Source organism: Piliocolobus tephrosceles, chromosome 3 (assembly GCF_002776525.5).
Source record: "Piliocolobus tephrosceles isolate RC106 chromosome 3, ASM277652v3, whole genome shotgun sequence".
Classification (NCBI taxonomy): domain Eukaryota; kingdom Metazoa; phylum Chordata; class Mammalia; order Primates; family Cercopithecidae; genus Piliocolobus; species Piliocolobus tephrosceles.
In genome coordinates, this window is record NC_045436.1 from 3,736,004 (window position 1) to 3,750,268 (window position 14,265).

At 39.5% G+C, this 14,265-nt stretch overlaps 1 protein-coding gene across 1 annotated transcript in view; it reads right to left on the reverse strand.

The window, feature by feature from the left end:
• Positions 1 to 757: 757 nt before the first annotated feature.
• Positions 758 to 14,265, reverse strand: part of TLR3 (toll like receptor 3) — a 34,422-nt gene continuing 20,914 nt past the window's right edge. The window contains 5 exon segments of the mRNA XM_023221036.2: positions 758 to 1,210; positions 1,752 to 1,995; positions 1,998 to 3,600; positions 7,317 to 7,508; positions 9,632 to 10,079. Coding sequence (XP_023076804.2) covers positions 982 to 1,210; positions 1,752 to 1,995; positions 1,998 to 3,600; positions 7,317 to 7,508; positions 9,632 to 10,079 — 2,716 coding nt within the window. The 3' untranslated portion in view covers positions 758 to 981.

A 14,265-nucleotide genomic window follows, 5' to 3' on the forward strand; every position in this document is an offset into this window, starting at 1 on the left:
AAAAACAAACAAAAAAAAATAAAAATAAAAATAGTCTTTCGGGATAAGGACTACCTTATACATGGCATATTATCTTATGGTAAAATAATACATTCCTGTGAATATATTACACAGTGATCATCACTAATTATATAGGAGTATCTAAGATGCTATTTATTATCATAATTTTCAAGATCGGGAGTCAAAGAATCCCAGTGAGCCCAAGTGATTTCACCAATGCCATCTCCTGAGTCTGTAACCATGGGAGGAAGGTTCTGTTTCCACAAAGCCAGTTACTGATTAGCCTTCAGAAAGCAAGCCTGCCCACAATACTTTTAGTAAGAGAATTGTTTCTACCTTCCCACAGTAGAAACTCATATCTCAGGAAAATACAAGTTAATATTCGTTCAAATAATCATCTCATTAATAAAAATGAATTGCAAATGTTTTCTGCCCTTGGGTACGCATATTAAAAAATATTTAACATTTAACAAAATCAACACTGAGACAAGTACTTACTAAAATACAAAGTTTTTCCATTGAAAAAATACTGTAATTAAACTCGTTAAAAATATGGGTATATGTTTTACTCTTTTACAAAGGAAATAGCATCATACCTATTGAACCAATTATCTTTCTTCTAAGTGTATCCAAAAAACAAAAAGATCATCACAAACCCTCATATAACTAACTTTTCTTAAAATGAGGAATGTTTTAAAACTCCTTAAGTTATCACAGGCTCAGTGGCCAATTGTATATTTATCAGCAGAGAATATTCTTATGTGCTTCTATGTTTATTTTGGGTGAAATTTAGTCAGTTGTCAAATATAGGCCTGAAATAAGGAGATACATTTTCCTAGAAGAGATATAATTGTGATAGAATATAATCACTTACAAATATGAATAAACAAATTATAACACCTTTATGGAAAACTTAAATTAGCCATGGAACTTTTTAAATAGAGAAAGTTTTTCCTTTGCTAAGTGAACATTTAAATAAATTTAATGCACTGAGTTTTTGGATCCAAGTGCTACTTGCAGTTTATGATGAAAGGCACCTATCCGTTCTTTCTGAACTGGCCAGTTCAAGATGCAGCGAGATTTAAACATTCCTCTTCGCAAACAGAGTGCATGGTTCAGTTTATAATCTGGAATCTCCTCAAGGAAAATCAATATAATGGAATCCAGATTTTGTTCAATAGCTTGTTGAACGGCATGATGTACCTTGAATCTAAGTAAAGAAAGGTATCGAAGAATTAATACACAGTTTTTAGCAGCCAGAAGCACAACTATTTAAAATAGTCTGTAACAGAGTTTAAGCGGTTACTGAAACTCAGGGGTTTTTTTCTTAATTTTATTTTTAAAATTATTTGAGTTGTGAGTAATATTGGTAATATTTAAAAGTTTAATTGAAGCCGGGTGTGGTGGCTCATGTCTGGAATCCCAGAACTTTGGGAGGCAGGTGGGCAGATCACCTGAGGCCAGGAGTTCAAGACCAGCCTGGCCAACATGGTGAAACCCCATCTCTATTAAAACTACAAAAATTTGCCAGGCGTGAGGGCAAGTGCCGGTAATCCTAGCTACTCGAGAAGCTGAGGCAGGAGAATTACTTGAACCCGGGAGGTGGAGGCTGCAGTGACCTGAGATCACACCACTGCACTCCAGCCTGGGCAACAGAGTGGGACTCCATCTAAAAAAAAAAAAAAAAAAAATTAAAAAAAAGTTTAATTGAAAAGCAAGTACACACTTAAAATTTCACAATGTTTACCTACCTTTTGCATAATGGGTCTTTTAATAGATGGTGTGTTATAACAAAAATAATTTTTCTGCTTCTTTTGATGCTGTTAACAATTGCTTCCAGTTCAAAAACACCTGCCTCAAAGTCCCTTTCTTCCAGACAAAATTTGAGAGATTGGTCTTCCTTTTCCATTGAAGAGAAATGTTCCCAGACCCATTCCTTATCTTTATGGGCATGAATTATATATGCTGCATATTCAAACTGTTCTGTCTGTCTATTTCTTTGAAACCAAGAACTCGATGTACTGAAACATTCCAGTAAAAAGATATCCTCCAGCCCTCAAAGTGGATGAGAAGTACAACAAAGATAAAAATCAACAGGATACTGGTATTGATCATGAAAAAGAGTTCAAAGGGGGCACTGTCTTTGCAGGATGATGTATCAAAAAGTCTCACTAGGAACCCATGATAGTGAGGTGGAGTGTTGCAAAGGTAGTGGCTTGACAGCTCAGGGATGTTGGCATGGGTCTTGTTAATCCAATTAACAAACCAGGCAATACTTTCACATGTGCAATCAAAGGGATTAAAGCGCATATCTAAGTTACTCAGGTTCCTGAAAGCTGGCCCGAAAACCTTCTTCTCAACTGATGTTATGAGATTCTTCTGAAGGTTCAATGACCTTAGAGACACCTGATTATCAAAGACAGACGCTGGAAGTGTGTTTAAATTATTCAATCCTAAATCGATGATCTTTAGTTCAAATAAATCCTTGAAGACCTCAACTGGGATCTCGTCAAAGCCATTAGACTCCAAGTTAAGGATGTGGAGGTGAGACAGACCCCTTAGGAAATAAACAGGACCACCAGGGTTTGCGTGTTTCCAGAGCCGTGCTAAGTTGTTATGCTGTAAATCCAGAATTTCTAGTTTCTCAAGACCTTCCAACATGTCATCATTTATGTTGGCTATGTTGTTGTTGCTTAGATCCAGAATGGTCAAGTTACGAAGAGGCTGGAATGGTGAAGGAGAGCTATCCACATTTTTAAGGGCCACCCTTCGGAGCATCAGTCGTTGAAGGCTTGGGACCAAGGCAAAGGAGTTCCTAGTCAGTTGCAGGTACTTGTTGTAGGAAAGATAGATTTCGAAAATATTTTCAAGACCTCTCCATTCCTGGCCTGTGAGTTCTTGCCCAATTTCATTAAGGCCCAGGTCAAGTACTTCTAAGTGGCCCAACCAAGAGAAGGCACCACTCTCTATTTTTGAGATTTTATTCTTGGTTAGGTTGAGTATGTGTAAGGGAGAATGAGCAAGGGATACAAATGTTTCATTTGTCAAAGTTTGCAAACTTGTAAAGGAGTTGGATAGACTTAAGTATTTCAGGTTTATCAATCCTGTGAACATATTGCTTTTTATGCCTGAAATATCATTATCTTCCATGTTAAGGTGCTCCAAACGTGTTAGCCACTGAAAAGAAAAATCATCAATCTTGGGGAGCGAAGCAAGGGAAATACTTTGTTTAGTAAAAGACCGTTTCAAATTCAGGTACCGCACGTTGAAAAGCCCGTGCAAAGAGTGAGAGAACAAATGCTGTATATTATTATACTCCAGGAAGAAATATTCTAGATGTGGAAGCCAAACAAAGGAATCGTTACCAACCACATTTAAGTTGTTGTGGGAAAGATCAAGCATAGTGAGATTCGTCCACTTTAGTCCCAAGAAAGTTGTATTGCTGGTGGTGGACAGCTGGCTGTTACTCAGAGTCAGATTCCGAATGCTTGTGTGTGCTAACTCCAAACATAGCTTCTCTGTGAGGCTGGGACCCAGCTGGACATTGTTCAGAAAGAGGCCAAATAATCTTCCAATTGCGTGAAAACACCCTGGAGAAAACTAAAAAAGGTAGAAAAAAAGAGGTTAACAATCAAAAGAGCACAGAATCTGTAAGGTTGTTGAAAAGCTTAGATGCAGTTCTGTTTTTTTGTTTTTGTTTTTGTTTTTTTTTTTCCTGAGATGGAATCTCACTCTGTCGCCCAGGCTAGAGTGCAGTGGTGCGATCTTAGCTCACTGCAGCCTCCGCCTCCCGAGTTCAAGCAATTCTCTTTCCTCAGCCTCCTGAGTTGCTGGCATTACAGGCGCCCGCCACCATGTCCAGCTAATTTTGTATTTTTAGTAGAGATGGGGTTTCACCATGTTAGCCAGGCTGGTCTCGAACTCCTGACCTCGTGATCCACCCGCCTCAGCCTCCCAAAGTGCTGGGATTATAGGCATGAGCCACTGTGCCCAGCTCGATGCAGTTCTTTACTCCATCTCCACTCACCCTTCACCACATCCTGTGGGCAGAGCATTTCTCCCCCTTCCTCTAATGCACGAGTCCTTCCTTACTTGCAGCGCCCACCTCTTGCTCCAGCCTCTGACTCCCCTGGCCACTGGCTAGCTTCTGCTCAGCATTCACAGCCTCAGCATAGATGCCACCTTTTCAGGGAGCCTTCTCTGACCTTCCAGTCCGGGATCAATCTCCTGGTACTTTATCACCATGAGAACAATTGCAATGAATAAACTGCTCATGAAGTCATTCCTGGGGCAGTTCCTGGTTCTGTCTTGGTGCCGCTGTTCTCAGTGAGCCTCATGCAAGGAAGGAGTGGATGGCTTTGATGATGAGGCGGTGGCGGCACCCTTTCCTTTCTGGAACTCCGAGCTCCAGCTCTCCCTCTCATCTTTCCAGCCAGATTTTCTCCTGACTTTATTTTATTGTTGTGTTTTTCCAACTCCCTTGTGCTCCGTCCCACACCCTTACCCGTGCCTTGGCTGTTCTGGGACTCACATTGGTGACAAGAGAACAGCAGGTGGGAGAGAAGGAATCCAGGGAGGATGGGGGCCAGTCCTGCTAGTTAAAATGCCAGGGGAGTAAAGGGCTCTGATTTCTTTTTCTTTTCTTTTCTTTTCTTTTTTTTTTTTTTTGAGACAAAGTTTCGCTCTGTCCTCCAGGCTGCAGTGCAGTGGTGCGATCTCAGCTCCCTGCAACCCCCGCCTCCTGGGTTCAAGCGATTCTCCTGCCTCAGCCTCCTAAGTAGCTAAGATTAGAGGCGACTGCCACCACGCCTGGCAAATTTTTTTGTATTCTTAGTAAAGACGGGATTTCACCATGTTGGCCAGGCTGGTCTCGAACTCCTGACCTCATGATCCACCCCCATTTCGACCTCCCAAAGTGCTGGGATTACAAGCGTGAGCCACCACACCCAGCCTGGAGGGGGCTCTGATTTGTAATGTGTCACTTGGGGGACAGTAGGGCTGATGGGAAAAAAGAGAAGTGTAGAAGAAAGGGTGCTTTATCATAAACAAATGAGTTAAAATGCAAAGCTGAAAATAATGAAATGAAGTACGATAAATCTACATGATAGCACTATTTTACAGGCAGTAAAATTTAGCTTTGGAATGATTCTTAATTGTATGGGAGATGTTCATGATATCATATTAAATCTAAAGAGCAGGAGACGTCATGATCTTCGGAGGGCGATATAGCATAACTGTTAGGAGCAGGGCCTCGGGTCCCAGCAAGCCAGAAACCCAGCTCTGTCCCAGGTGGATCCTGTGGGGCCTGAGATATGTCACGTTAACTTTCTTCATCTCAGTTTCTTTTGTGAAAATGACAATTAAGAATAAGTTGATTAGGCCAGACACGGTGGCTCACGCCTGTAATTCCAGCAGTTTGGGAGGCCGAGGCAGGCCGATCGCCTGAGGTCAGGAGTTCGAGACAGCCTGGCCAACACAGTGAAGCCCTGTCTCTACTAAAAATACAAAAATTAGCTGGGCGTGGTGGCGGGCACCTGTAATCCCAGCTACTTGGGAGGCTGAGACAGGAGAATCGCTTGAACCCGGGAGCTGGAGGTTGCAGTGAGTCCAGATCGTGCCACTGCACTCCAGCCTGGGCAACAAAAAGTAAAACTCAGTCTCAAAAAAGAAAAGAAAAGAAAAGAAGAGTAAGTTGATTAAAAATACTATATAAAATTTTACTATATAAAATATACTATATAATTATACTATATAAAATACTATTATTATACTATACAAAATTATACTATATAAAATACTATTTAAAATTTATCACAGTACTTGACACACAGTTAAGTGCCTTAAGGATTTAAAAAAACAGTATGATTTCAGTACAGTAAGAATTTAAGCTGTTGTTTTTCCTTATAATTATTTGGAGAAAAGCCAGGGATACATGTACCCAAATGCTAACAGTGGTTGTTTCTGACTATGGACATTTGAGTGATTTTTTTAAATCACCCCTTATTATTATTGTTTCTCATTTATTGATATATTTAATGCCATTACTATAATAAATGTCTTAATCATAGAAAATGCTGTTTAAAAAAAGAAAATGAATAGCTTGCACAAAACATCTTCATATCTCAGGATAAATTTGTACGCCATTTATTTTTATGTCTGAAAATGAATCGAGTTGTAAGTAAGGATTTCCAGTAGTCTTGTAGCCTGGAACAAAGTGAGTGTAGAATACAGACAACCTGTATGTGAAAATGCAGAATCCTATTTAGGGAAAAGGAGTCAGTCGACAGGACCGAGAGAAAGCAAAAGAGCAGGTAAGTTATTTCTTTCTTCATGATCCAGGACACATAGCCCTTCTGTGCAAATAACTGACAATCTTCCTGTGCCCAGCTCTCTCCCCAGGCCCCTGCAAGTTAACCCACTGCAACCTGGGTGCTGTCAGTGCTGCACAAAGCCCTCTTCAACATCAACATAATCCTGTAAAATCCCAGCAAGCCTTTGTTTCTTTGCAGTCAGCTTCTCTTGCTGAAATGCCCGGTGCCTTCTCGCAGTGTAGTTTCCTACTTTCACTGACAAACGTGCCTTTCTCCACCTACAACTGTCTTGGTAAATTTTTTTACCCCTGTGCCACCGGTCCAGATAGTTGTTGCTCCCCCGTGACAGAAAATGGTAAGCCTGAAGATCATGATTCCAAAAAGAGACAGTCCTGTCAGTTATTTAAGCTGACTTCATTGTAGGAAGGTTTTTATAACAACGTAGTGCTGCTTATCATTTCCTGAGCCCTGCCTGTGCCAGACACAGTCCTAAATTCTTTACCACACAGTCCTGTGAGGTAGAGTCATTATCACGCCGGAGGTAGAGCTGGGAGGCTGGAGAGGGAGAACTTGAATAACTTGTCTGATAACAGGATGGTTAAAAGACACAGCCCAGAGACCAGGCCAGCTAACCCAACTGTGAACCTGGGGCTCTTGACCATCGTACTCTTTTATTAATAATTCTTTCCGAGAGTTTGTGTGACAGAGAACACTATTTCCACTTTGCAAGTGAGGACACAGACTCAGAGAGGATAAGGATGTTCCCGAGGTCATGGCACGGGGGTTCCACCCAGTGCTGCAGGACTGCAGAGTCCCGTCTCCCAACCTCTCCTGGGGCTGCCTGAGCTCTCATGAGGGTGGCACCAATGCCCCCAAGCAGTAGGTGTGAAGGAACGCTGGAAGACAGGCAAAGGCTAGAGAACATCAGATTCCTGTGTCTGTGACACAGATAGGGACCACCCACCTTAAAGGCAGAATGCAAAATAATTTTACCTTACTTCTTACCTCTTTAATTTGATTCGATGACAACTCTAATTTTTTTAAAGATGAATTGGCAAGGATATCAAGTTCTTCACTTTTTAGCGCTTGGATTTTATTGTTTGATAATAGAAGCTCTTGGAGATTTTCCAGCTGAACCTGAGTTCCTAATTTTGTAGATGACAAGCCATTATGAGACAGATCTAATGTGATTAAATTCTGAAGGGAAAAAATAAGAAGCATATGTTAGAGTCTTGATGTCAAAAAGTTCTTTTAAATGTAAGTACACCTTAAAAATATTTCAACAATAAAATCAACACCTCTATTATTCTGTAGAATACTAACAGTAAGCATAATAAAAAATCTTTGTTCTGATTAATCTTTGTTATGTTATAATCTTTGTGATGGTTACCCTTGAAACCATTGTAGGAAGGATTTTATTTCTTCAAGAATCATTTTATTTCTCTTACCAAAATAAGAAGGATTTAAGCTTATTTATGATATAAGGAACATTGCTAATTTATAAACTTATTTTTCTTTTCTTTCTTTCTTTTTTTTTTTTTTGAGATGGAGTCTCGCTCTGTCCCCAGGCTGGAGTGCAGTGGCCGGATCTCAGCTCACTGCAAGCTCCGCCTCCCGGGTTTACGCCATTCTCCTGCCTCAGCCTCCCGAGTAGCTGGGACTACAGGCGCCTGCCACCTTGCCCGGCTAGTTTTTTGTATTTTTTTAGTAGAGACGGGGTTTCACCGTGTTAACCAGGATGGTCTCGATCTCCTGACCTCGTGATCCGCCCGCCTCGGCCTCCCAAAGTGCTGGGATTACAGGCTTAAGCCACCGCGCCCGGCCTATAAACTTATTTTTCATAACCATTTACTTATGATGCAACGATTTTCACGTGGCTTATCAAACACAGCGTCAGGCATTAACCTTGAAAATAAGTATCAGAAAAAAGAACAGAATGTTTTCTTAAAAAACATGAGTAGAATTTTGTCATCTATGGAATTTTAAACAGATTTTTATACTGAGAAAGATTCATAGTTATATGAATTTTGGATCATGACTAGTACAGAATATTTTGTTTGCTTTGTCGGTACTGTGGGATGTTTTATCACCCTTTGCTACTTTTGAATATGTACGCTTCAAATTCAGGCAAAAGGTAAGGAAAAGCTGATGATACCAGTTAAGGCAAAATCTAATGTAATCTCTATTAACGAGAAGCAGGTTTTTTAATTTAAGTCTTTACAAAAATAACATTTTAAAATGACTTCTCTAGCAAGATTTTGAGGCCTTTGTATTAGAAGATTTTCATCCACATTAGACTCTAAGAAGACCCAAGAGAAGATTTAAAATAGCCAGGGAGCAAATCACTTTATGTTTCACAGCATATTTACATTTGTAGACTATTCTTGCCATCTGAGGAAGAGCAATGCTCAATTTTTTACAAGGCCATAAAATGAAGTAACTTGAAAATCACTTTGGTTAAAGAAAAGCACTTAATAATTGCCTCAGATTTAGAAACAATAGCATGCGTTTTTTTTTTTGTTTTCTTTTTTTTTTCTTCTGGTGCTCTAAAGCATTGTAGGGTGAATATGGTTAACTGTGATTTATTGTATATTTTTTAAGAGCTAGAAGAAGGTATTTTGAATGTTCATAACACAAATAAGAAATATTTGAGATGATGGATATGATAATCACCCTGATTTAATCATTACATATTTTATACACATATTGAAAGATCTGCATTCTGTATCTCATAAATATGTACAATTACTAAACATCAACTAAAAAGAAAAGAAAAGAAAAAAACTAAAATTCAAGCAAAGTGTTGAAAAGAAAAAGGTAGCCGTCATTGAAAAAGTGATACCACTATTGAACAAGTCATTGAAATAGCCATTGAGGAGATTTCTTAAACCAGGAGTAGGTAATTTTTAGTTGAACAATTTACTTGATCATTGTATCAATTTGTTAATTTTATTTAAGTCAGATTTGGACTCTAGACTTTTTTCATGACTTCACATACTAAACCAGCAGCATTGAAAGCTTAGTGTCCATGTTCTTATGGGATATTCTGATTCTTCTCTGTTCGTTACTTCTACCTCTTGCATCTAAGTTCTGTTTCTAATGGGAAAAAGCGAGAGAGGCAAACATTGAAAATTAAGGATGAAATTGATTTAAGAGTATATTTTCTCTTTTGGAAGCATTTTCTATTATAATGGCAATATTTGTGGCAAATTGAATTAGATCAAATTTCTTCCTTTTTCTTACTTTGATGTTTAGATAGTAAGTCTAAGGATGGATAAGTGACTTAAAAACATTAGTAACAATAGACATTTTCATCTTACCTTCTGCTTTACAAAGGGATTATTTTTAATTTTCTGGATTGAGTTGGACATGAGATGGAGCTCCGTCAAATTCGTGCAGGAGGCAAAGGTTTTATCAGAAAGTTGAGATAGCTCATTGTGCTGGAGGTTCAAAACTTTTAACATGGGAAGTTTTTGGCACAATTCTGGCTCCAGTTTTGAGATGCTGTTAAATCCTACATCCAAGATAGTTAGTTGGCTATATCTTGTAAAATTGGCAGCTGGTAATCTTCTGAGTTGATTATGGGTAAGATTCAACACTGTTATGTTTGTGGGGAGGTCATTGGGTACCTGAGTCAACTTCAGGTGGCTGCAGTCAGCAACTTCATGGCTAACAGTGCATTTGTTGGTGGAGGATGCACACAGCATCCCAAAGGGCAAAAGTCCTCCCCAAAAGTAGATGTAAGGCAAAGTCTGTCGCATGATTCTGCTGTATAGAAGAAACATTAAAAAGTATGAGCAACATTAATAGCAGATGGCTTTCAAATGCATTGGTATATTCCTTGTAAAATATATCACCAAAATATGACTATGTATATTATTACTCCTACTCTTATGCCCTACAGGTGCATATTATACAAGTAATACATCAAATAGAAACATTTCAAACAGTACAGAAAGGTAAAAAACAAAACATCCAAACTTCCTTCCCATCCTTCACCTTGATCCCAGTTGCAGCGGCAGTGTCTCTCTCTTGATAGGTTCTCTCTGTAATTCTCATGATTACCTCCATAAGCTTAATATTCTTGCCCTTCTATTTCTTCATTTTCTGATTTCACTATAAAAATAGGAATTTAATTATATTTTTCCTTCATTCTCTTCACTTCTCTTTAGTTAATTTTGTTTGTTTGTTTTTGTTTTTGTTTTGTTTTGTTTTTGAGATGGAGTCTCGCTCTGTCACGAGGCTGGAGTGCAATGGCGCAATCTCAGCTCACTGCAACCTGCCTCCCAGGTTCAAGCGATTCTCCTGCCTCAGCCTCCCGAGTAGCTGGGATTACAGGCACCCGCCACCACTCCCGGCTAATTTTTGTATTTTTAGTACAGACGAGGTTTTACCATGTTGGCCAGGATGCTCTCCATCTCTTGACTTCATGATCTGCCCACTTCAGCCTCCCAAAGTGCTGGGATTACAGGTGTGAGCCACCATGCGCAGCCAGTTAATTTTTATTTTATTTAAAATAAATAAGTACATTTTTCTCCACATTTCTTCCATTCTTACATTTCTTAAAACTGTCAGCTATAACATTGCTTGACATTGTCAAGATGTGAAATGTTAGCATGTTATCCTGAAACTGTGTACATATGGGGTCCTTGGCCTACATCAATCCAGAAAATCTAAAGTCAGTAAATATCATTTACAATTTTAAAAATTAATTGTGTTTATTTATTTATTTTTAGAGACAGGGTCTCACTCTGTTGCCCAGGCTAGAGTACAGTGGTGCTATCACGGCTCACTGCAGCCTCCAACTCCTGGGCTCAAGGGCTCCTCCCACCGCAGCTTCCCAAATAGCTGGGACTACAGGCATGTACCACCACACCCAGCTAATTTTTTATTATTTTTTAAAATTTTATAGCGAGATAGGGTCTCACTATGTTGCCCAGCCTGGTCTCAAACTTTTGACATCAAGTGATCCTCTAGCATTGGCCTCCTAAAATGCTGGGATTACAGGCATGAACCAATGTGCCCAGCCTCAATCACAATTTTACAATCATATAAATAAAGATTCACTGCAGATCATAATGTAACTGAAAAATTCTTATCACCTACTAATGTAGCCATCGTAGTATCATAGTGCAATGCATTCCTCACATGTGTATAGTGATGCTGGTGTAAACAAACCTACTACTAGTTATATAAAATATAGCGCACACAATTATGTACAGTACATAATAGTTGATAATGGTAATAAATGAATATGTTACTGATTTATGTATTTACTATACTTTTTATCATAATTTTAGAATATACTCCTACTTATTTTTTTTTTTAAGTTAACTGTAAAACAGCCTCAGGCAGGTCCTTCAGGAGGGATTCCAGAAGAAGGCGCTGTTCTCATAGGAGATGACAGGTCTGTGCATGCTGTGGCCCCTGAAGACCTTCCAGTGGGACACGACGTGGTGGAAGGCAGTGACATTGAAGATCGTGACTCTGAGCAGGCCTAGGCTAATGTGTGTGTTTCTGTCTTTGTTTTTAACAAAAACGTTTAAAAAGTTAAAAAAAAAAAAGAAAATTAAAAACAAAAAAGCTTATAAAATAAGAATATAAAGAAAGAAAATACTTTTGTATAGGTGTACAATGTGTTTTAAAACAAGCATTATTACAAGAGTCAAAAAGTTTTGAAAAATTAAAACATTTACAAAGTAAAACAGTTATAGTAAGTTAATTATTATTGAAGAAAGTATAATTTTTAAATAGGTTTAGTATAACCTAAGTGTACAGTGTTCATAAAGTCTGCAGTGGTGCACAGCCATGTCCTAGGCCTTCACAGTCACTCACCACCCACTCACAGACTCACCCAGAGCCGCTTCCAGTTCTGCAAGCTCCATTTGTGCTAGGTGCCCTGTGGCAGTGCCATTTGTAATCTTTCCTACCATATTTTCACTTACCTTTTCTATGTTTAGATACACAAGTACTTCCCATTGTGTTACAACTGCCTCCGGTATTCAGTGCAGTCACAGGCTGGCTGGCTGATTTTGCAGCCTGGGCGCCACAGGCCGTCCTATCTAGTTTTGTATAAGCACTCCCTATGATGTTCCCACAAGGATGAAGTCTCCTAACAATGCATTTCTCAGAATGTATCCCCATAATTAAGCAACACATGACTCTGTTCTATTTTTGGGGGGTAAATAACTAGGATTGGAATGGCTGGGCCATTTGGTGAGGCCGTTTGATTTTATGAGAAACTACCAGATCTTTTGGGAAAGTATCACACCACCAATGTCCCTGACAACATTTGATGCCTATTTTTATTTTTTTAAATCATTCTGGTGAGTATGTAGTGATAGCTAATTATGCTTTTAATTTGCATTTCCCTGTGGACTAATGATATTTAAAAATTTTCATGTGCTTACTGTTCATTTATCTTCCCTTATATATTCAAATATTTTGCTCATCTATTAGATTGTTTCCTTTTTATTATTGTACTGTAGGAATTTTTTATGTGTCTGAGTATTAGTTCTTTGTCAGATTCCTATTTTGTAAATATTTATTCCCGGCCTATTTATTTTCTTACTAATGTCTTCTTAATTATGATGAAGTCTAGTTTATCATTTTCTCTTTTATTTGTATTGTTTCTGTGTCTTCTCTAAGAAACTTTTCTACTTAGATACTCTCCTCTAAAAAGCTTTATGGTGTTAGCTTTTATGTTAAGGTCTGTGATCTTTCCTAAATTAATTATTGTGTATGCATGAAGTAGGAGTCACAGTATTTGGTGTGTATGCCCAGTCAGTCAGACCTTTTTTTTTTGAGATGGAGTCTCACTCTGTCGCCCAGGTTGGAGTGCAGTGGCATGATCTTGGCTCACTGCAGTCTCCACCTCCCAGGTTCAAGTGATTCTCCTGCCTCAACCTCCCGAGTAGCTGGAACTACAGGCACCCACCACCATGCCCGGCTAATTTTTGTATTTTTAGTAGAGACGGGGTTTCACCATGTTGGCCAGTCTGGTCTTGAACTCCTGACCTCAGGTGATCCACCCGCCTTGGCCTCCCAAAGTGCTGGAATTATAGGCATGAGCCACCATTCCTGGCCCAGTCAGGCCATTTTTTAAAGAGACTTTCTTTCCCTCACTGGATTGTTCTGTGCCTTCCTTAGAAACTGAGTAAATGTTTTAAGTGAGGGTCTATTTCTGGGCTGTCTACTCTCTTCCACTGAAATATTTGTCAGTTCTTAGGCCAATACCACATTGTTCAGATTACTTTAGCTTTACAACAAGTCTTAAAGTTCAAAGTGCAAACCCTCCCATCTTGCTCTTCTTCTAGATTGCTTTTTCCGTGCTATGGTTGATGGAAATTATCCAATGTTGTGTATTCTTTATTATTAATTATTGCTTCTCACTAGAATGTGAAGCTATAATAGTAGAGAACATAGTTCTTTTTCCATATGGTGTTGGCTGTGCCTAGAACAATGCCTGCCACTTTGTCGGCTCTGAAGAAGTAAATATATGTTGAATATGTAGCTGATGTGGTTTGGCTCTGTGTCTCCACCCAAATCGCATGTTGAATTGTAATCCCCAGTGTTGGGGTGGGGGCTGGTGGGAGGTGACTGGCTCACGGGGCAGATTTCTCACAGTTGGTTTAGCATCACCCTCTCAGTACTGTTCTCCTGATAGTGAGTGAGTGAATTCTTACGCGATTCGGTCGTTTAAAAGTGTGTGGTGGCCGGGTGCAGTGCTCACACCTGTAGCCCCAGCACTTTGGGAGGCCAAGGCAGGCAGATCACCTGAGATGAGGAGTTTGAGACCAGCCTGACCAACACGGTGTAACCCTGTCTCTACTAAAATACAAAAATTAGCTGGGCGTGGTGGCGGGCACCTGTGATCCCAGCTACTGGGAAGGCTGAGTCAGGAGAATTGCTTGAACTACCGAGGCAGGGGTTGCAGTGAGCCGAGATCCCACCA